At 40.1% G+C, this 22316-nt stretch overlaps 1 protein-coding gene across 20 annotated transcripts in view; it reads right to left on the reverse strand.

Annotated features, from left to right (window-relative positions):
* Nucleotides 1-5262: 5262 nt before the first annotated feature.
* PRDM15 (PR/SET domain 15) overlaps nucleotides 5263-22316 on the reverse strand; it is a 34504-nt gene continuing 17450 nt past the window's right edge. For 7 of the 20 annotated variants that reach the window (XM_040530208.1, XM_040530219.1, XM_040530326.1 and 4 more), the window contains 16 exons: nucleotides 21749-21930; nucleotides 21021-21115; nucleotides 19996-20083; nucleotides 18289-18456; nucleotides 16983-17077; nucleotides 15737-15868; nucleotides 14682-14816; nucleotides 12536-12699; nucleotides 12028-12107; nucleotides 11307-11426; nucleotides 10402-10533; nucleotides 9813-9896; nucleotides 9521-9696; nucleotides 7046-7126; nucleotides 6431-6643; nucleotides 5263-5949 (listed from right to left, as the gene is read on the reverse strand). In XM_040530208.1, coding sequence (XP_040386142.1) covers nucleotides 5473-5949; nucleotides 6431-6643; nucleotides 7046-7126; nucleotides 9521-9696; nucleotides 9813-9896; nucleotides 10402-10533; nucleotides 11307-11426; nucleotides 12028-12107; nucleotides 12536-12699; nucleotides 14682-14816; nucleotides 15737-15868; nucleotides 16983-17077; nucleotides 18289-18456; nucleotides 19996-20083; nucleotides 21021-21115; nucleotides 21749-21930 — 2422 coding nt within the window. In that variant the 3' untranslated portion in view covers nucleotides 5263-5472. The remainder of the gene's footprint in view (nucleotides 5950-6430; nucleotides 6644-7045; nucleotides 7127-9520; nucleotides 9697-9812; nucleotides 9897-10401; nucleotides 10534-11306; nucleotides 11427-12027; nucleotides 12108-12535; nucleotides 12700-14681; nucleotides 14817-15736; nucleotides 15869-16982; nucleotides 17078-18288; nucleotides 18457-19995; nucleotides 20084-21020; nucleotides 21116-21748; nucleotides 21931-22316) is intronic. The other 13 variants (XM_040530355.1, XM_040530285.1, XM_040530364.1 and 10 more) reach the window with 6 other exon arrangements.

The following is a 22316-nucleotide window of genomic DNA, read 5'->3' on the forward strand; positions in this document are numbered from 1 at the left end:
GAAGGGCGAAAATCTGCAGAAAATCAGCATCATTAGGTCTGATAATTTTAACTCCTCATTCTGCCATTACTACACTTCTTTTTTTTTGTAGCTGTTTAAGTTTTCCTACCAAACACCTTAAAAACTTTATTGGATCAAAACCTAGATATAAATGGAAAAATACACAGGGGAGCACTCAACTGACAGCCAAAAGACATTAGAACTGAAAAACTTCACTTTAGATGGAATAAATCCCCAAACTCTGTATTTTTAATTGCTTTAGACATCAGCTGCTCTACAGCCAGTGCAACTAACCAGCTTTTCAAAAGGTTTAGCACCTAGCTAGACACTAACTGATCAAAACAACTCATGGATAAGACAGAAAGACAACAGCACCACACTACAAATGCTGATGAAATCCCGACTCCAGGAGCAAGGCTGAGGTCGCTTGGAGGAGTCTCGGCTTCCCTGCCCCTCTCAAAGGACACCCCTTCTGCCCCTTTCAGCTTGGCTGTTAGGAAGGTCAGATTAGCAACGGTGAGCATGGATTCCCCAGGAAAATGATGCAGAGTGTCAGCCAACGGCAGGGCTCTGTGCGCTGAATTTGTTTGAGCCAAACTCTGCGTTTTGCGACTGTCATCACTGCACGTGCAGAGTAGCACTTCAGGACCCAGGAGGAAAAAGCAATCCAAAACAGCTTTCTCAAAGCATTTTAGGGCAAAAAAAAAATGTATTTTCCAACCATTGTTGCACTGCATTGGGAAGTAACTGTGGCTTTTTAAAGTGTTCCAACAATTTTAATCAAGAAACCTTGACAGCTTCTTGACATGTACAGTGTGAATACGATAGTAGCACCACAGCACTGAAGAAAATCACTCTGAGTTGATGACAAATGTGATGGAAACGCCTTTTTTTTGTTGTTGTTGTTGTCCTGTTGCCAACATGACACTTTGGATTTGCTACAGGGCAAAAGCCCCTACGTGAATACAAACCTTGGCAACTAATCTCACAGGTGCAGTCACTCGGCTGTACTGTCTTTGTCCAAAAATACTGAGAGCAGAGCTTTGCTGTGAGTTGTGGTGCGGATCAGCAGGACCCTCCTCCGCTGAGTTTCCTCCTCCCTTTACACCAGTTTAGGCCAGCACACTCACAACTGCCATGAATAGGCATGCCAAAAACACAGAGGGTTAAAGATTTTCCGACAGGTGTGCCTGTATCGGTAATACATGTAAGGCCAAAAGTAATTAAAAGGAGAGACAGCATTACTTTAAGTAGTCTAAATATCGTCACGGGAGTATCATTACTGAAAAAGAATTCACAAAACCCCACTAACAAAGCTCTTTTCCCTATCCATTTTCTTGTAATACCCACAGTTTTTATATGACTATCATTTAGATGTATGGTATCTTTTCCACTCCCAGTCTTCCAGGTGAGGAATTCAAGCATCTTTCTGCATACAGAACACTGGTAAATTACCCTGACAAACTGACAGAAAATTCAGTTTCAGAAATAATTTCGGCTGTTATCCAGCTGGTAATTTCAAACACTTTCTGGAACAAAAAAGGTGCAGATACCTAGTTGTTTAGACAGATAGGAAACTGACTGGTGAGTTTCTGCAAAATACTTTTTCTACTGGCACATCTCAAAAGAAAAGTTTAATTTTAGAGTGTAATGGCACAATACAGTAGGTTTTCTAGAGAGAACTCATCTTAGACCATAGCTGAGAAGGATGTAATCTCCTCTGTTTTTTTCTGTTACTGTACAGCAATAAGCTATAGAATAAATATTTTAGGATGCTACCCCATATTCCTGTATATTTTGGGGTGCACAAAGTTCTACAGATAACTACTGGATCTTACTGCTGTTGAAGCAAGTCTACCTGAAGAAAAAAAGTTTGATACATTGAGGACCAAAAAGAATAAAAACGCTAGTAGAGGAAAAGTTCTGTACCTTGTTGCTCCTTTACTTCAGAGCCCATGTGCCACAGACAGCATTCAATTAAATAATAGTCTCAGCAATAAACAATGACAATACACAACACTACACAACATCACTCCTTTGGCTCAAAATATTTCCAGTTTGTTACCAAACAGTTGTTATGCAAAATCTCCAACACACGGCTGAAAAAATGTAACCTTCATATGCTATAGATGAAAAGGCTAGTAACAAATTGGCAAATGAAATTTAGATTGCACATCCCTTACATATTTTTATTTGTTGTGCAGGTAGAAACAGCATCAGTATAACTTTGGTATTTGTCTGAAAAAGGCTTAGCTGGGAGAGCAGCTGGCATTCACTAGTTCTCCAAGGTAAGTTCTGTCTGAAAAGGAATCAATTTCCAACTTCTCAAAAAAATTGGAGTTTTTCATGTTGCAGCACACCCAAGATACAGTTTTGTTCTCATAGGGATGTTAATAATATTAGTAATAAAATCACACTGAGATGATGAGATACCACAGCAAGGGTTGCAGGGAAAGCTCATTTTTAAAAAGAGCCTTCTGCGAGGTTCTGAGAACTTTCTATTGCCTGGCCTACTCAAAGCCCTTCCTTCCAGTGAGCTTCATTTTTATCTCCTGAAGCAGAATATCATTTAAGATTTTGGGGATACTGAGTTAGTTAAATACTTAGGATCAATTGTCATCAGAAGGGCAAGATGCTGACTTGCTTGGGCCAGATTCTGTGGGCCAGGAAGAGCAGGAGGGATGAGAGTCAGCATGAGAGCACAGAACACCTGAGGATCCCACACAGGACAAAGGGGCTATGTGAAGTCAGAGAGATCTCTGTAATGGGCGATCACCTGCAGACACCATTCTTATCGAATAGTCAGGCAACTATTAGTTGTTAAAAAGGCTCTGGCTGATTCAATGTATCCTGAATGCAAACATCCGTGGTATTAATAGTGAGCAGATGTACTCAATGTGCAACTGAGGCAAAAAGTCTCCTCCTCCCTACCTAAAAGGTTGATCACCACATACATATGTCTAGACAAAAAACTCATCTTCCAGAAAATCTATATGCAGCACTGCAACCCTCCTTGTTTGTATACATACATTAATTTTTTTTAGATGTCAGCCATCTTATTTACCACACTAACTTGATCCCAGACCTCTGCATTTGCTTTCCTATTTTTTTTTCAGTCACCCTGCCAAAATATAATGTGATTAGGTATTTAATTAGGTAATTAATTAGGTACTGAACACGGGGAAAAAAAAAAGTTTAAAAAAGTTTAAAAAAGTTTCAAGTACATAATATGTTTTATAAATAAAACCTAGAGTCCTCTTGATCAATGGGTTTGGCATGAAGGGGAAGCACTCATGGGGAGGCACTCATGGGGAGGATAGCTGAGAAGCTTATCTGGCCCAAGCCAGTGGTGGAATAATCTGTGTGATAGAGGGGCATCAAGCTCTAATTCTTGGGATGGTGGGAGGCTATAAAAAATTACAGAATCACAGAGTGTTGTTTGAAAAGGAACTGGGGAAAACAAGAGACTAGGGAACAGAAAATTCTTTCTTTTCCACACTGGTAAAAGATGTTTCTGATATGCATCCTTGTCCCCTCGAATACAGGCGTCTTCCATAAAGACATTTCTGGACTTGTTGACATTTACAGAAAAGTCGTTCTATTCCTCTGGCACAAAATCTGTCACCAGAAACCCTCCTCTTATTGCCGTGTCCCGTTGCAATTAGGCTTTACACAGACCGTAGCATAGCGAGACTCTGGCTGTTGCTCTGGCACCAAGAAAGCCACGGGAGGTTACCTTTAATTTCCAGTCATTTATACTTTGGAAGGATTTGCTGCAGAAATTATAAGGCATTCTTTAGGGGTCAGGTAGTCCATGTTAATACCAACTTTCAAAGACAAACTCATTCCTACTCATATTTTTGCTAATACATAGAACATTTTCATAAATATGATAGGCACAGACAGGATTTTTACAACCATCAATCTTCACTGTTAAACACAGCAGCAGCTTTATCCTCAGCAAAAATCTTTAGTATGGTTCTGTGGCTCAGTTTGCAGCCCCAAGGGAACTTGTTCTTCAACTGTAGCTGGCAGGACAAATTTGCCTTTCAGGATTCCAGGCAGCAACTTTTTGTTTGTTTGTTTTTAGTTTATTCCTTTTTGATATCAGCTGCTTTTGCTCTGTGGGAAAGATACTGTCTCCTTGACATGCGAAAGTCCAGACTACACATCAATATATGGAGAATGGAATGAAAGTGTAGTATCAGCAGTAATGTATTTGGCCCAACCCTCTATTTATATCCCCAATATTCATGCAAACCTTGCCCATTATACACTAGGGCACACTGCCTCCACGTGGCAGAATATGCGTTAGACATTTTTTTGTCTTGCATTTCACACAACCTTGTATGTGGCAATGAATTTTGGAAACTGAAGAAATAGAATCCATACATTATTTCTGTGAGAAAAGGCAATATGAGGACATGGAACTTAATGCATCATATTGATAACAATGTTCTTCACACAAATATTCACCAGGAATGCACAGTAAAGTACAAAGGCTATATATATATATATATATATGTATATGTATATATATATATAAAGAATGCTTTCTCAAATGTTTATTACATGATGAAAGAAGGCTAATTGAAAAAAAATCACATCCTGAACTTGATCAAAGGGGACCAATTGCTCTTCGGGCCTAGTAGCTAAAAGCAAAATTGAAAGAGCAGTTTTGAAAAATTACATAAAACTGTATCACATTCTTGTCTCAGTTCGTAACTGCTTTGATTCAAACTTGACTACAAGACCACAAAAGTTGCTTTAGCATTAGACCAGCTATGTGATTCAAGTAGCACTAACACTGTGTTACGGGTACAGGGTTTTTCCCATCACTAAATGAAAACACTTTGTGAAATTGGTATATTTTCTTCCACACCACACTCATCCCCACCCCCAAGCCCCAACCTCCACCTACTTTACCAACGTTGTTAGATATAAGACCTAAAGAAGAAAGAAAACAATTATTGTTTTGCCCACTTGTGTTTACATTTCAGTCTCTACCAGTTGGCCAGAAGTGCACTCCAGCTTACTGTCAACAAGGTCTTCGTATATAATTTCCAGACTGGAGAGAAGTAAGTGACATGTTACGGCTGAAAGGGTTTTCTAAATCACCAGTGCCATATTATTTAGGATTTCCCTGCTTTGGTTAAGATATATTATGATGCTCCTGTCAAATCTCAATCTTTCTGCACAAAATACACAGTGCAAGGGGGTGCTAAATTTATGGTGAGATTTTTCTTTCCTTTTTTTCTTTTGTTTTTGAAAGACAGTGCAAGGTCTAGAGACGATATGAGAATCTCAAAATTAGGGTGTTGCAGGGTGCTATGCCAATTTCAGCTTACATTTCATTGTATAAACATTTTCCCATCTGTTTGGTATCCAGCAAACAATCCTATTAGAAATTTTCCAAGTGTCTGCGTCTTTTTGTCTCTAAGTACTGTCCATTTCAACTTTTCAAAGTATAAATTAGTAGCTATACATCTGTTGTTGTTGCTCTGTTTGAACCTGTTGCTGTCCTGACTGCTGTTGCGTTGGCTGTGCCTGGGGCTGCAAGACATCAGTTTGAGGCACTGACCTCCACGTCAGAGGATGCTGTTCTGTTATCTGGTTCCCCAGAGGAGCAATGGAGTTCACCAAGGTGGTCAGGTTTATAAAATGGGCCACAGACTGAGGGTTGGCGGCCTCCGGCTGCGGCTGGATCTGAATGTCATTCTGGCGGTTGTGCAGCATGGCGGAACCACTGACGGTGTCAAACGTCACGGTGAGAATGGAGTTGTCCAGCTGCAGCTGGCGCTCGGGCGCAGCCAGGTGGCCCACTGCCACCGGCTGGAGGTTTGTGAATTGGGTGCCAGCCGCCGTTGTAATGGGGGTAACGGTGATGTTTGTCAGCCCGACGGAACTGGACGGGGCTGTGACATTGGGGTCGCCAAGGGTCACCACCACCTGAGGAAAAACAGAAAGGTAACCTGACTGTCAAATATCTGGCATTGAGAAAAAAACAGCTGAGTGCTGATTGACTCGTTTGTTGCTGCTGCCAGCAAAAGAAGTCATACAGATAGAGGGGAATATAAAAAGCTTTGAATGGAACAACTTCCAAGTATAGAAGTAAGGAGATAATGGGGGAGGGCATATGCAACATTCAAAACCGTCAGCCAAATTAGCTGTCACACCTGTAGACATAGCTTCAGCCAGTTAGTGGTACCTGGCAAACAAGGAGATGGTAACACTGAAGGAAATACAAACAGATATGAGGAATGGTCTGGCCTGATTTTTTTTCTTTTTAATTCCTATTTATCTTTGTATTACTGCAATTTATCAAACTAGCCCTAAATGTTCCGATTGCTCTTCTGTGTTTGCTATTAGAGAAACAGTTTATCCCCCTAAGCAATGCCAGCTGCCCATCACCCTTCTACCGGAGCTTTACCTGCTGAATGCTCTGTACAGCTGAGTTAGTTTCATCTCCAACATTTCCTGTAAACTCAGCTTCCTTTTCTGTGTATTCGCTGAAGGCAGGGTCCTCAGGCACTTGAGCTTCCTCCTCCTCACCTGACTTTTGCTTCCGTTTCTGGCCACGTTTAGGAGCTTTCATGTGCTGTTTCCCTTCTGGTAATTCGCTCTGTTCCAAGGCTAATTCTGGCTGGAGTGATGAATTTCCAAACAAAACACTAAGCAAAATGACTTGATGAAGTTCCAAGTAAGACACTATCACCTGAAGTTGTTTTACTGTCGATTCTCAAGCAAAGGATCAAACTTCAGCAAAAACTTGTTTTCAGAGAATGAGAACTCATGCTCTAATTACCTCAATTTTATGAGCATGTTATATAACAAAACAAATCAACAACTTGCATCTGCTTATGCTGCTATGTCTTAGAACACAGCATGCCACACATTAAGCTAGGACTGGTTCTCTAAAAACCATATCCCTTGCCTACCAGCCCACAATTGGCTATGACACATAACAAAAAAATGATGTCCCCAATTCACCCTCCAGCAGGCCTGACACCTTGTCACCATAAGAATTCAGCAATGGTGACTTTACCTGAACAATCCCAATTGAGGAGGCATCAATGGTAGTAGTCTCTGGCAGCTGCTCTAAATCATCAATCCTCACTGAAAGAATCTGTGAACAAAGAGGTATCAGCCTGGTGAACAGCAGCAGAACAGACCACAGCCAAACAAAACAGCATAGCCTTGATAAATCCTGTCACAAAGCAAAAATGATGTAATCTAACATTTTGCATGTATCATTTAATATAATGCACGGCTTTTTTTTTTTTTTTTTTTGAAGTGACTTTCATCGTATGACATAGAATCATAGAATGGTTTGGGTTGGAAGGGACCTTAAAGCCCACCTGGATCTGATCCCCCGCCATGGGCAGGGACACCTCCCACCAGACCAGGCTGCCCAACGCCCCATCCAGCCTGGCCTTGAGCACCTCCAGGGATGGGGCACCCACAGCTTCTCTGGGCAGCCTGTGCCAGTGCCTCACCGCTCTCACAGCGAAGAATTTCTTCCTTACACCAAATGTAAACCTACTCTCTTTTAGTTTAAAACAATTCCTCCTTGTCCTGTCATTATCTGACTGAACAAAGAATTGCTCTCCAACTTTTTTATAAGCCCCCTTTAAGTACTGAGAGGCTGCATTGAGGTCTCCCCAGAGCCTTCTCTTCTCCAGGCTGAACATCCGCAGCTTTCTCAGCCTTTCTTCATAGGAGAGATGCTCCAGCCCCTTGATCATCTTTGTGGCCCTCCTCTGGCCCCGCTCTAACAGATCTACATCCTGCTTGTGCTGGAACTCCATGCAGCACTCCAAGTGGGGCCTCCCAAGGGCAGAGCAGAGGGGCACAGTCCCCTCCCTCCACCCACTGCCCACCCCTCTGTTGATGCAGCCCAGGATGCAGTTGGCCTTCTGGGTTGCAAGCGCGCACTGCTGGCTCATGTCAAGCTTTTTGTCCACCAGAACCCTCAAGTCCTTCTCTGCAGGGCTGCTCCCAATGAGTTCTTCTCCCAGTCTGTGCTCCTGTCTGGGATTACCCTGACCCAGGTGCAGCACCTTGCACTTGGACTTGTTGAATCGCATTCAGTTCACGTGGGCCCATTTCTCAAGCTTGTTCAGGACCCTTTAGATGGCATCCCTTCCTTCTGTTGTATCTACTGCACCACTCAGCTTGGTGTCATCTGCAAACTTGCTGAGGGTGCACTCAATCCCACTGTCCGTGTCATTAATAAAGGTATTAAACAGCTCCGGTCCCAGGACAGACCCCTGAGGGACACTGCTTGTCACCAGCCTCCACCCGGACATAGAGCCATTGACCACCACTCCCTGGGTGCAACCTTCAAGCCAATTCTTTATCCACTGAATGGTCCACCCATCAAGTCTGTATCTCTCCAATTTGGAGATGGGGATGTCATGTGGGACCGTGGCAAAGGCCTTACAGAAGTCCAGGTAGATGACATCGGTCAGTCTTCCCTTGTCAATTTTTTCCTTCTCACTGAAAACCAACAAAGTTTAAAGACAACACTAGAAGAAAGTGTTTATTTTCATATTCCAGACAGAACACAACCCACTGAGAAGTGAGGAATTCTATAGTAATGTAATGTTTTGTCAAACATAATTAGACAAAAAAAATATTATTTTAATTACTATTTATAAATGTATTAACTGTGTCCTATTCCCTTATGTTCAGCAAAATCTATACTTCTCAGCTTATCAAAGAACAGAAACAAATCGCCCTCTAGATTGCAGATACTTAGCTGCATTTTTAAACCAAAAGTCAATAAACAGAACTTTTTGTTGACTGCCTACATTTCATCATGACGACACGGAAGGAATAGTTCAATGCAAAGCAATGCTGATGATAAACTGCTTGTAAAATAAAACCTCAAAGGGAAAGGAGAAGCCTTAGTCAACCTAAACAATAAATGCTGAGAAAAAATACAGTATCTATTCAGAAATTTAGAACAAAGAAAAAGCCCCATTACAGTCAGACAAAACATCCCTCAAATCCAAATTCTCTGCAGTCAGCATTCATCTTTAATACTAAGAATCATTTTACATCATCAGCAGATACTGCCGTCATCTCTATTCACCACTTCTTTCAGATCACTTCTAAATATGGAGAACACAACGGGAAAAAAGAATCGATTATGGTCACTAGTAGATGAAGACAAAACATGAAAAGAAATATGCATTTAAGCTGAGGGAAAAAAAAAAGGGATTTAAGTAATCAGAAGAACTTCATTTTTAGGAAGTGGCAATCAGATATGTTTACTACTGAAACATAACAAAACAGCTGATTCGGCTAAGTGCATGCTTAACAGATGCTACCTGAGCTGGTATTTATCCTTAACCTTAAAACTGGCCTCAAAAGAGAACAGGAAAAAAAAAAGGGGGGGGGGGGGATGCTGGGGGAGGAATTCATTTCAAGTCACTGAAGGTCATAAAGTTTCCTAAAAAAAAAAAAAAAAAAAGTCAAAAAACCACTCTATGATCTACCTGCCAAACTAACTCACCTCTGGATGTTTACGCCTCATATGTCGACTCATGGATGCTCTGGTAGAAACCTTTGTCCCACACAGCTGACAGCTCTGGGCTTCTACCTTATCATGCGTGAGCTGTATGTGCTTCTGGAGCATGTAATCAGTGACATACTTCTTATCGCAGACTGAACATGTCCACTGTTTTCCTACTGGTGGCAGATGGAAGGAAAAGCTATTAGCAACAGCCCCCGAAGATGAGTATCATACGAGAACTAGGAGAAAAGTTAAGCTGTAGTCTTTTATTACTGTATTTTAGAGGATTTACCTGTATGAATTAGCTTATGAGTCTCCATCGTATTTCTCTCACTAAAAGTCTTCCCACAGAGCTCACACATAAAATCTTTGATTCCTGTAAGAGTACATTTAGTGTAAGAGTAATAAGAGCATTACTAAGAGTAATACTCTTAGTGTAAGAGTAATAAAGGCACCTGGGACAATTCTGAATCTTGTATTACCAAAACACTCCACCCCACAGCCAAACAAATAAAAAGCCCAGTTTCACCAGCTATTTTCATTAAGCTATGCCACTGTATCAGTCTGAAAATAAATCAGAAAATAACATTTTGTTCTGTAAAATAGGAAACTGGAGACTGATTTAAAACAAAAGCAACACTCTAGGTCTATCCTAGACTAAACCAACCACCCTTAAAAAACGGAAACATGAAAGCAACCAAACACATCTTAACTGTATAACAGGTGGTCTTGACTGACCAAAACCTCACTTTTGAAAAAGCACAATATGCATATTTGTTTTAATAATGTTCCTCATATTCTCTCACTGTTCTATATAAGAGCTCTCTCAGGAAGCATTTAGCTGATTCAGTGCAGCTTTTGTACATCCTTAGGGACCTCACCTGTGTGTCTTTTGTAATGCTTCAGCATGTTGACTTTCTGTGCAAATTTTCGGTGACATTCCTTGCACTCGTATTCTTTAATCCCTTTGTGAAGCTTCATGTGGTGACGAAGTGCATGTTTTGTCTTCATTCCTATGAGGTACAAAGATACAGCTAAAAGCACAGTATGATGATTTTCTCCATTCTCCTACCTTCGGAAGGGAGCTCAGGATGACCAACCACGTTAGCCAATAGCTCTAAGTTGGTATCTGCTGTGTATCCGCTATTCAATGTTTTTAATTGCTTAGGTAGCAGTGCACATTATCATTATTATTTTAGTTCCAGGCAAGATCTCTGGAAAACATCTGAAGAACCATGTGGAAGAAGCAAAACAGCAGGGAGAAGCAAAGACAAAACATCCTTAAGGATGTCAGACTTACTGCCTTCCACTAATATGCCAGTTCAGATATGGTTCAAGTTATAGCTCAAGTAATTCAAAAATTGAAAGCAACTTTGACTCCTAAAGCTCTTAGAAAGAGAAATTACTCTAATTCTTAAGTCTGAAAACAGTCTAGAATGAAAGAAATCAAACAACAAACAAACAAACCAAAACAACTTTTATTCACTTTGGTACTGCAAATGCAGTGGAATTCACTCAGGCAAGCACTCCTCAATCTAACAGAACAGAGGCAAATTTCATTGACTTCAGATGTGTCTTACAGGTCGTGGAACTAGATTGTAAAATTACGGGTGTTTAATATATGCATAAGGCTCCTAATTAATACAGTTTCTAACACTCTAAAGAATTTACATTCTGAGTACCTTCCCAATATTCTAAGTCATTAGAATAATGGCAATCATTTTAATTCAGATGTTCACCTGCTATTCAGTATCACAGTTAATGGAAAACAAGGCATTAGACATACCTTTGCCACATTCTGCACACAAGTATTCTCGGATATTATCATGGACCCGCATGTGTTCTTTTAACATGTCTTTCCTAGCAAATGATTTGCCACATTGCTCACAAGCATGACTTTTTACACCTTAAAAATAAATTTAAAAGACAACATAAACAAAAAAAAATGTTAATGAAAAATGTGCATCCCCTAACACCTGACTAAACTGGTGAATCAGAGGGCAACAGTCCACCTGTGTTGACAGCCATATCTTTCATGCATATTGTAGCCCAGACTGAATTAGGAGACATTAGAGAGAGAAAAAAGCTGGCTTTTTGTGCGAGATCTAAAAAAAGAAAGTCTGAGGTAGGAAAATACTGCATAGCATGAAATAATAATGAGCTGTTAAAAATGATTTTGCAATAGCAGTTTTCAGCCTGTGTAATGGTGAGAAGGTGACATGGAGAAGAATTTGAGGAAGAACGGAATACAGAATTAGGATTTTAGCAGATGAATCCTGCATTATATTAACTAAGATCTGGATTGTGTGCCTTGACCAAACATCTTCATTAACACTATCTGTTTTAGAAAACTGGTCTACCTTAAAAGCATAAATATATCATTTATCTTATTGTAACTTACAGTAAAAACCCGTAACTTATTTCTCCCTGAAAAAAAATAAGGCAGGCATTGGCAACAGAAATTTCTTTGTAATAGTGAGAATGATAAAGAAACACAACATTTTTACCTGTATGTATAAGCTTATGTCTTTCCAGATTCCCTATACTGTTAAAAATCCTTCCACAGATTTCACATGGATGGATATATCTGAAACCAGAGAAACCAAAACTGTCATGCTTTTCCTGAGACAGAGGTGGTTTTCAGGCATTTTTGTCAGTGTGTTTGGTAATACTAATTACTAGAAAAGTTCCTTGAAACATAAATGCATTTTAAAAATGAGTCTTAGAAACACTAGGTTTGCTGAAGGCATTGCTATGCCCTCAAATGATATATTTTTTAAAAATTCTTATTAAAACCATAGATTTGTTGTTTACAAAGCCCAAACTGGGTCACTGTTGACTAATCATTTTAAGTGAATTGGCAGTGATATATAAGCACTTCAAACTTTTAATCAACATTTTAACACCCATTAGTTTCTGGTCTTTTAGTACAACCCAATTCTCTAAAATCATCAGATGGCAGAGCCACTGTGACTTCAAGATAGCTCCTCATATCAGTCCAACAAGTCATCTTACTTCTGTACATTAGGATCAGGCAGGTTCTCCCGATGAATGACCATGTGTGCATGGTAAGTTGCCTTCAAAGCAAAACGTCGATTACAAATGCTACAGCCATAGCCTTTCTCCTTGTGCACATCCATTATATGCTTCAGGTACTCCTTCCCTCGGCCGAAAGTTAACTGTGAAATGAACCAATAGTGAATGAAAGGGGACAAATGTCCTTAGAACAGCAATGATTTCATACTAAGTTTTACTGGGATCTCAAGCCAGAGCTACTAGTCAGAAATACCCTGCGTATCACTAGGTGAAAATTCTGGGAAAGCTAGATTCAGGCCTGAACCTGTTTGGCCATTACAAACACACTGCTACAGGACATCGGTTAACTCACTTGGAAAATTAGCTTCAGATGTTATCTCTGGCTTCTTGCTGACAGAGGGCAGAAGTGCAGAACAGTTTGTTCGGTTTTGGACAGAAATCGTGCTTCTTACACTGCACAAGTAGAGGACCTCCAATTATCTGTGCACTGAGGAACAGACTTGAAGAGAGCCACATCTAACCTCCACTAGCTGTTGAACCAAGGACGTCACAGATGGAGAGAAATGTCTTTTGGACTTTAGGGATAGAGTAAGCTCTCTTCTCTCTTCTTCAGAGCAAGAAGAGTTGGTATTTCTAGGCATTTGCAGAGCAGCGATACCAGCTCAGGTCCTGGAAGCACTACAGCTATGACAGCCAGGTGCTTGACCTGGGCTAAGTAACCTTGCATATACATATATGCTCCTATGTATCAGGGCAAAGTGCCATGACATGATCTTTTGCTCTGATTTTGGAATTATTCAGGGTATAACTGACAGTACTGAATAGCTTGGTGAAGATGTCCTTTGGGAAAACGAAAAAATAAAGACAGATATCCTCAGAAGACATATGTCACTAACTTATTTATATGTGGTTCTCCCTTAGGAATGTGTGAATTTTCAGCCAAAAAGAGCCTCTCCATTTCATCACAGGTAACACTCACTTCCCACTGCCTTACACAGTTTTTACTTCTCAGACACTTCCAAAAGTGCTAAAAACAAACAAAATAAAAACAGCTTCCAGAAAGAGCTTTCTAATTTGAATGGCACAATTTCCCACATTTAGAAGCATACATTTTTATGCAGTTTATGTATCCATTAAGTGCCAGACATTATAATTACCACATTGAAAGCAAGTACACGATTAACTGCTGTGATACCACATCTTCTTATACTTACTGACATAAGCTTAAAATCAGCTTGCATTTAAAACAGTTTGCAGATAAGAACAGAAAAATGACATATTAATATCTCTGAGTCTTTAAAATGAAAAGAAGATAGCCTAAGTACGTTCACCACATTAAGAGTAGACTGTGACATAAAGCCTGATTTCCAAAGGCCAAGTTGGTGGCTTAACTACCAAGGTTCTCCTGTCCCACTGTCAGTTTGGCCAGTTTTGCTGTTGTCACTGATTCATTTTGCAACCCCCCCACCACAGCACTGTGTGCTCCCCCAGTTAGGGTACAGAATCCAAATGGGCCTTAAAGATCCCATTCTTCCTCATTATTTCTTTACTAAATGGCAAAAGCCATGCAGTAAGAGGTTGAAAGAGTCTTCCTCTGTTCAATGACAAGTGAGTAAAGTCTGTGCCAGCAGAACCATCCATCCTGTTAGTAACAGGATAGGCCAAGAATAAGCAGTCATACTGAACATTAACAACAGCGTTGATCCTCCAGACTGGATATCCACTAGAGGACATCTGATCTTGTCAAAATGAATCAAATTGCAGTTGGTATCATTCAGAATTGCCACAACTTTAATTTGCACATAATTAAAAGATAGCGTAAGATTTGAATATTCCTTTATTGTTTCTTCCTCCAGTTTTGCTTACTTGCTGCTTTACACAGAGGGAAGTGTATATTTATGTATTTATCTTTTTAAGTATTTAGCATTTGCCTTACAGAACACCACCTGATGTCTTACAGAATAAGATCACTTCCTAGAATAGAGGTAACAAGCACTGCAGAGAAGAGCAGACCTGTGAACTGACCTACTCTTTGCTAATCCTCAGTGTTACTTAAAACTGAATAATTTATAAATATCTCCACTCCTTCCCCCCATCAAATTAATTTGAAAGTATTTAAAGCTACCTGGCACCTTTTGCAGCTATACTTGTGAGGCTCAGAATCTGCACTTTCATCAGAGTTGTCATCGTTTTCCTCTGATGAGATTCCAATTTTACCAATGAATTCTTCTCTCTGGTGATCGTCCATTAGTGCTATATCCTGTGTAGGGTAGGAAAGAATATTCTGTTTTAATAAAGACCTATGTCAAAAGGTAACAGCTTGACAGCTTTTTTTTTTTTTTTTTTTTCCACCCTGACTGCTTCACATTATCAACTGCTGTAATGTTATTATTTATAACATCCTCCCACTTCATTCAATTCAGGTAAACAAAGTCCCTCTGTGCACGACTAAACAAGGAACAACTGTTTATCTAAACAGATAATACTCAGTTTTTGTATATAAAAGGAATCCGAACGTAAAAAGATACCCAACTGGTTCAGTATTACAACCATATAAGCATCACTGAGTGATACAATTCCTTTCAATTTTGTGCTAACCCAGTTACGTCAAAATAATCAGTGTCTGTTTAGGCACTAGTAATAGAGGTGTTTTTATTTTATATTTTTCTTTTTAAAAATGATTTGGGTCATTTTGACTAAACCAGCTTAGGAACTGAGCACACAGCCAGTTATGCCAGCATATACAAGAGAATCACATTCACTGTGATTCAATTACTTTTCTGGTTTGTTTGCTGGAACAATGCATCTGTTAGCAGTCCTCCTGTTAAACAGGTTGTTATTCTCCCTGCCTTAAGCTGTGCAACCTCTATGATTAACCCAAGGTCAAAGAAGTGTATTTACATGATGTTCAGAACAGCGTTCTGCAGTGGTACCTGAAATAACTTTAAATATGATAGTCCACGTACTCTGTAGCAGTCCACCTGTGGAATACAGAGCCATGGGTAAATCAGAACGCGACACTTGCTAGGCTGCCGTAGAAACATCACTGCACAGGGTACACAATCCCTGTTGTGTTGCCAGTATGAACACGCGGCTGTAACAGTCTGAACATATTTATCGATATGCTTATTAATGCTTGCTAAATAACAGGCCTTTCCTACTAAAATATTAACACACTACCTTAAAATGGACGTGAATATGATCTCTCAGCACATCCACCCTGAAAAATTTCCGCCCACAGATTTCACAGGTGTACTTCTTGTCTCCATGTGTTAAAAGGTGTTTGTTCATATTGCTTCTGCATGAAAATACCTAAGACAGAAGAAGAAGGATGGGTTTTTGTATCATGCCCAGCAGGACTACAATTCTTTATAAGTTATCCAACGGACTGCTCAGAACATATTTACTATCCCATATTATTCATTCTGGCCAGAAACATGTAGGAACTCAGCAGACTACCTCAGAAACTGCTGACACAGCAAAATACACATAAACAGCTTCAAAGAACTGACTGAAATTGCCTGCTTGTCAGAGGTTGACTTCCCAAAAAGATGGAGCAGAATTACATAGGGTAAATTTAGAAATATTTAGACCGTGTGTTCTGAACCAAGAACGTTGCCTCTATCTGTAAAAAGATACATACACAAAATCTATCTTCATTGATATTTAACGTATTGAAAAAATAAAAAAAAATGGTCTACAGACCAAATTAAGTATTGCTTGAGCACATCTTGCACCATAAATCATTAAACATTTATCGAACCACTAGTTAAACCCACAATATTCGTACTAGTGACAACAGCAACTTCAGATCATGAGAATTAGCTCCCAAACACAACAGTGGCATGGTCACACAATGAGTTCACTTTGAATTCTAACAGAAAATGATTTCCAATGCACACAGTCAATTCCAGCTGTTTACATTCTGGCAGAAAAACTTCATGCTAAATAGTGTAAGCCAAGGGATTTCACTGGCAGACACAGTGACCACATTACACTCTATGTTTTGTTACATGTCCTGAAAAAATTCTAGTCCGAACTTCAGTTTTGTTCTTATTTCTGCCATAACAGATCTCAGTCTCTAGACACTGTGTGCTTGGACATATAATGGAGCTGACGCAGCTGAAAGAGCAACAAACACCTTGGCTGGGCCCCAGGACTCGCTGCTAACTGACCACATGCCTGTCTGAGCTGCGAGGTAATCTGATTTGGCAGATACCTTAGGGAACGTCATTTACCTAAAACCTTTTGGCAGGCTAAGCGTCTATTCAGGTAGACAGTTACTGTGGTTTAATACATGGGTGGTAACTTATTATGCCACGATAACTCATTCAGAAGCTCTGGGTTGAGGCACAGCATACCCTTGGAGTGTTCTTGGAGCTACAACACAGAGCTTCACGGGGCACATGCTGGCAAAGAAGCCTACCTTCCCACAAACGGGGCATCCCGAAGGCTCCTTCTTGTAGCGAACCATGTTTTCCGTGCTGTGTTCAAATTCTTCTCTTTTCACACGCCTCACCCCTTAACAGAACAGTCCCCATCAAAAAAACAAAACAAAAAAAATAAACCATGGTTTTCCACTCCAATCTGCATGCCCTCTCAGGTGAATACTGTAAAGAAGAGTGAAACACTGGGAAGAGCCTCAACGCAGAAGTTAATTGCTAGCAAAAGGATAATTGCTTAGTTAAAACGGTGTCTTAAGAATATAGAAGCAGTCTGCCAAAGTGATGTATCCAAAGTGTTGGATATTACACCAACTGTACTGTGTATGAAAACAGACATTTATGGTCAACAGTAAAACAGGCAGATGTAGTAGGCCTTGGCATTTTGATCAGTTACCTGGCCTAGAAATTCTCCCCAAAAATCTCTAAGGAGAGAAGGAACCATCTGGAAGCTTTCAGACCTTTCTCTGCTACTTCCAAGAGGGCTGCTGCTGTTCTGTGAAAGTTGAACGTGAAACTTCTTGCCATTTCCACTCTAACCCTTGTCCTCTAGCTGTCCTCTAGTTCATGACACAGAGGGCTGAATCATGCGAGGCCAGTGATGATCAGCTATACTCAAGGCAACAAATCAGATAATCTGACTGCCTTTTTTTTTTTTTTTTTTTTAAATCACCTGTGGTCTTATCATCTCTACCACTAGTGGCATTTTAATATATGCTTCAGCAATCTATCATCACCCAAGTTTTTCCACTCTCTCCGAGTACTTATAAGATCTTTAGACACTTGAAATTTCAAACAGACAAATATTATATTATTTTCAAACATTTCCCCAGATTTTGACAGATTAACATCACACAGCATTCTGCTTATATTATACTGGCCAGGTAGCAGCCTTTAAAAATAAATTTATATTGCAGTCACTTTCAGTCCTACATTGCAAGTTAATCCTCTGCCCTCAAATTTTCAAGTTACCACACATTTAAAGAAAAAAAAAAGAGCTCAAATAACTTTAAAAATTAGAGACTGTTAAAATCAGCTAGTCTAAGCTAATGCGTAACAACCCAAGCAACTTTCACGTAACCGTTAGCAGCACTGACTCCAGTCATGGGAAGAAAAAAAAATGGTGCAGCTCCTAGAAAGGTTTCACAGAATTAGGTAACTTTCCTCCAGGATTCATTACTATTATTTTTTATAAGTGTCACGTGTTGCTGAAGCCTGCTACTTTAGGTCAGGAAGCTGACAAAAACTGACACCTACCATAATAGTTCTGTTCATATGCAGTATACTTACCTTCCAGGTGTCGTCTTTGATGGTCTAGCATGACATCCTTCCTGTAGAACATCTTATTGCAGATTTCACATGCAAACTTCTTATCCCCATGCTTTTTCTTGTGTTTGGAAAGATTACTGTTTGTAGAAAAGAATCTGAAACACATCTCACACTGGAATGTCTTGTCATCTGTAAGAGAAACCATGCAGGTCTTTACAGAGGAAAGCAGGTTGTGTGTGTTTGTGGGACAGGTAGTTCTTTTGTTAGACCTGAATTTTAACATAAAATACATCATTATATGGATTGAGGAGGGAAATGCAGAAGCATGTATTTTTCTTTTACTTCAAAATTTGTCTTCCCATTAAAAGCATAATAAACATCAAACAACATATCACGTTTAATTTTGCCACCTATGAAACTAAGTATCACTGGAATGCACTGGAACATATTTTTTTCAAAAGCAATAGAAATATATTATGTTAATTTGAACACTGGCTCTAGCATCATAACTTCCTCACCTGGGCTATCTCCATTGTGGTCTAGCATACATTAAAATTATGTTTGGAGTTGACTGTGTAATACCTGCCAGTACAGTATACTCCAGAATAAAGTATAAAATCTCAAAAAAACAAACCATTACATGGTAATAGGGCTATGGGAAATTCACTTGATATTCAGCAGCTGAGACTTTTGTCGGAACATGACACCGTGGTGCTGTAGGTGGAATTTGCCAATGCTAAAGCAATCACAATGAAGTAACGGCTTGGTTTGTTAAATAGTAGAGCAAAAACTGCTGCTCGTTTTGCTAACAGTCAACTCAAGAGACAGAAAATACACTGCTGTCTTTGAATGAACACAAGACTGAGGTCACTCGGCATTACTTTCCATTCTACATATGGCTGAGTTTTTATACAAGCTGTACCCTCTGAAAGGAAATGAGAAAACCTACTTTGGATGGTGTGGAAGGGGCAATTGCCCAAGTGATTCTAAACTGAGAGTTATCACGGGTCTGTAAAAGTAATTGGGATGTCATTTTCTAAGCATAAGATCACTCAGCACAACTAATATGAGTAACCACAAGGGATCGCTGGGGAAGAAAAGAACAAGTTCTAGTGATACCAAGAAAGAAGCATCTGCAGAGACTACTTCAAGTATAAAGAAAGTATGAAAAAGCAGAAGAGAACTGTAGAACCATAGAATCATAGAATGGCCTGGGATGAAAAGGACCTTAAAGATCATCTATTTTCAACCCCCCTGCTCTGGGCAGGGTTGCCAACCACTGGAGCAGGCTGCCCAGAGCCGCAAAACCACAAAAACTATAATCCCAGAAAGCTACAAACTATTGATAGCACTGGCTCCTTTTCCAGTTCTTCTATCTCAGAAAAGAGAGGCCAAACTTAGTTTCAGGAAAGAAAGTTAAACAGATGGTGACAGGGTAGCTGTGAACATACGAGTGAAATATTAGTTAAGCTTTTATATAGTTGAGCAGGAAATACTAAAAAATGCAATACATAAGTGGATGTGTTGCTCTGCAGATTACTGTTTTAACTTCTGTTATCACAAGAGGTTTTGTGAGGAAAGGGGGAAAGAGGGGGCAGGTTGCTTGTGGTGATGAAAAAATCCAAATGCCTAATTCCCCTTTGCAGTTACTATACTGAGATAGATTTGCAGACCTACCCACAAAACTGAGTAAAGATGAGAGGAAGCTGAACTGTTAGCCATTCTCACCTGTCCTGCAGTTATGGAATTCCAACGCACTCTCTATCCGAAAGGCCTTTTCACATGTTGTGCACTTGTATCTGTACTCGTTGTCAACCTGAGGATTGCAAACAGTAAGTGTTTAAGAGGGGGAAAAGCCAAGTCTCGTCTGACAGAGAAATTCTGAATCTCAGTTACTTTTTCTGTCTTTTCTAATTTTTCTTCCTTCAACAGGATGCTTAAATATACACTGATGCAAAATTCTAATGCTATATTATCACGCCATGTTTCTACATATGATCTCTATACAAAAAAAAAAAAGAACAGACAATGCACCTGTGTGCTTGTAACAGTCTTCCTGATAACCTCCCAGTCCGATATGGAGACAGAATTTTTGAAAAGCGAGATGTAATCTGACTCATCCTCTAGCTCCAAAGTAGATGCCAGGAATCAGAGAGCTTAGGACCTTGATGCCCAGCAAGAACAGAAATATTCACTGATAAGGCCCCACCACAGGTGTGTTAAATATTTATACGGCAGCAGCACTGAAAGGCGCTCATCAGCAGGCACGGCGCTGCTACTATAAGCATCACACATTTACACATCTGTTCACAGCCCTTACTGACACAGCCTTCACCCAGAGAGTTCACCCACTAAATGATGCTATAGGTGGAGATAAATAAACCAGGACAGGCAAACAAGACTAGAATAGTCCTTTTTAATACAATAAACTGAATTCAGATCTCACTTCTAGGTAATGCAGGTCCAGCTAACTCCAGCTTCTCTTGCTGTAACAGATGCCTGAAAACAATTTTGAACAGAAAATTCAGACATGGAAAAGGACTTCCATGCTCCAAAGCGTGTCCACACTTTCCAAACTAATTTGTTGTTGTAACAGAAAATGTTACCTCTCCCTATCAGTCTTGTCTCGCTTATAAGAAATTCACAGATATCCGCTCAAATGTAATTGACCCAAACTCCCCCGCTAGCACCTGGATGCCCACGGTACATTTTCACCTAACCTCAGAAAAAGCCCACTAGTCATTTCCACTCACTTCGTTCCTGCTGTGCTTGTACGAAACATGCTGCTTCAAGCTCTCTTTACGGCTGAACAGCTTTGTGCATTCCTCACATTTAAATAGTTTGTCACCTGAGGGGATCAATCAAGATAAAAAAAATCAAGTCAGAGACTGATAATCATCAACTCTAGGCAAGACAGAGGAAACCAAAGCACAAGCAACTGCAAATAAACAGGCTAGGGATGAGAAGTTTTAGTAATTCAGGAGATCCAAATAATGGATTTTGACCTTTTCCATTCTAGTGCAGTTTACCTACTGACGACAATTTTGTTTGGTTCCCCCCAACCTTTTCGAAATTGTTATTTTTCACAGAATCCTTAGAAGCAGGTTGCGCACCCCTGGAACTGCAGATCACAGGTCAAAAAGCACTCCGCTGGTATTTACACATCAATGTGGACCACGAGCCTGTGAAGATGGGGGACTGTGTGTATGTAAAGGGAAGAACAGTTTTGGAAAAGCCATCACATCCTTGCCTCTGCTTATAATATGTACCTAAATTCAGATTGTAAATACTCAAATTTCAACTCCCAACTTTTATCTTCTCATGCATAAATTAAAGAGGTCTCTAGAGGAAGTTTAAAAAAAAAAGCAACTCTATTAAGATTATGCATACCAATATCTAAGAACAGTTTAAATGCTTTACTCAAAGGTGCAACCAATGAGAGACAGAAGCAATATGCAAGCGAGTCAAAAAGCAAACCCACCATGAGAACGGATGTGCCTGCTGAGGTTGCTGCTGTTCTGGAAGATCTTACTGCAGATACTGCATTGATAGACTCGTTTGTGCTCCCCAAGTTGTTTTATCAGCTTCCGCCGTATACCATGTCTACTGGAGAGAATTAAACTTCTTTTGAGGGACATGGTGTTTTGGTGATGAGCAAACCTACTGGATCAGAGAAAGAAAGGCAGGGACTGAAAGGTATCCCACAGGTTGCAAGAAAGTCCCACGAGCTGGCAAAAGCTAGAAGAGTGTTATGCTCAGCTTCTGGCAGGAGAGGGAGTGCTGGAGCTTCATCCTTGAGAAGGTGACCTCTTGGCCACCCACTGGTAGCAGCAGATGTCAGAAAGCAGCTCGCTCCAAATTAACTTCACCCAGGATGAAAAAGAAAAAAAGCAGCAGCCACCAGCCCCACAGATCGTCTTTTCAGGCCTCTCAGAGCAGCATAAAGGATCTGTTCTGCTTATTCTCTAAAAACATTAGCAGTACTTCAGCTTAGAAATCTGGGCAGTTTTCATGCAAAAAGCGTGTATGACCAGAAGGCAGTTGGGCAC

The sequence above is a fragment of the Cygnus olor genome, chromosome 1, assembly GCF_009769625.2.
Source record: "Cygnus olor isolate bCygOlo1 chromosome 1, bCygOlo1.pri.v2, whole genome shotgun sequence".
NCBI lineage: Eukaryota > Metazoa > Chordata > Aves > Anseriformes > Anatidae > Cygnus > Cygnus olor.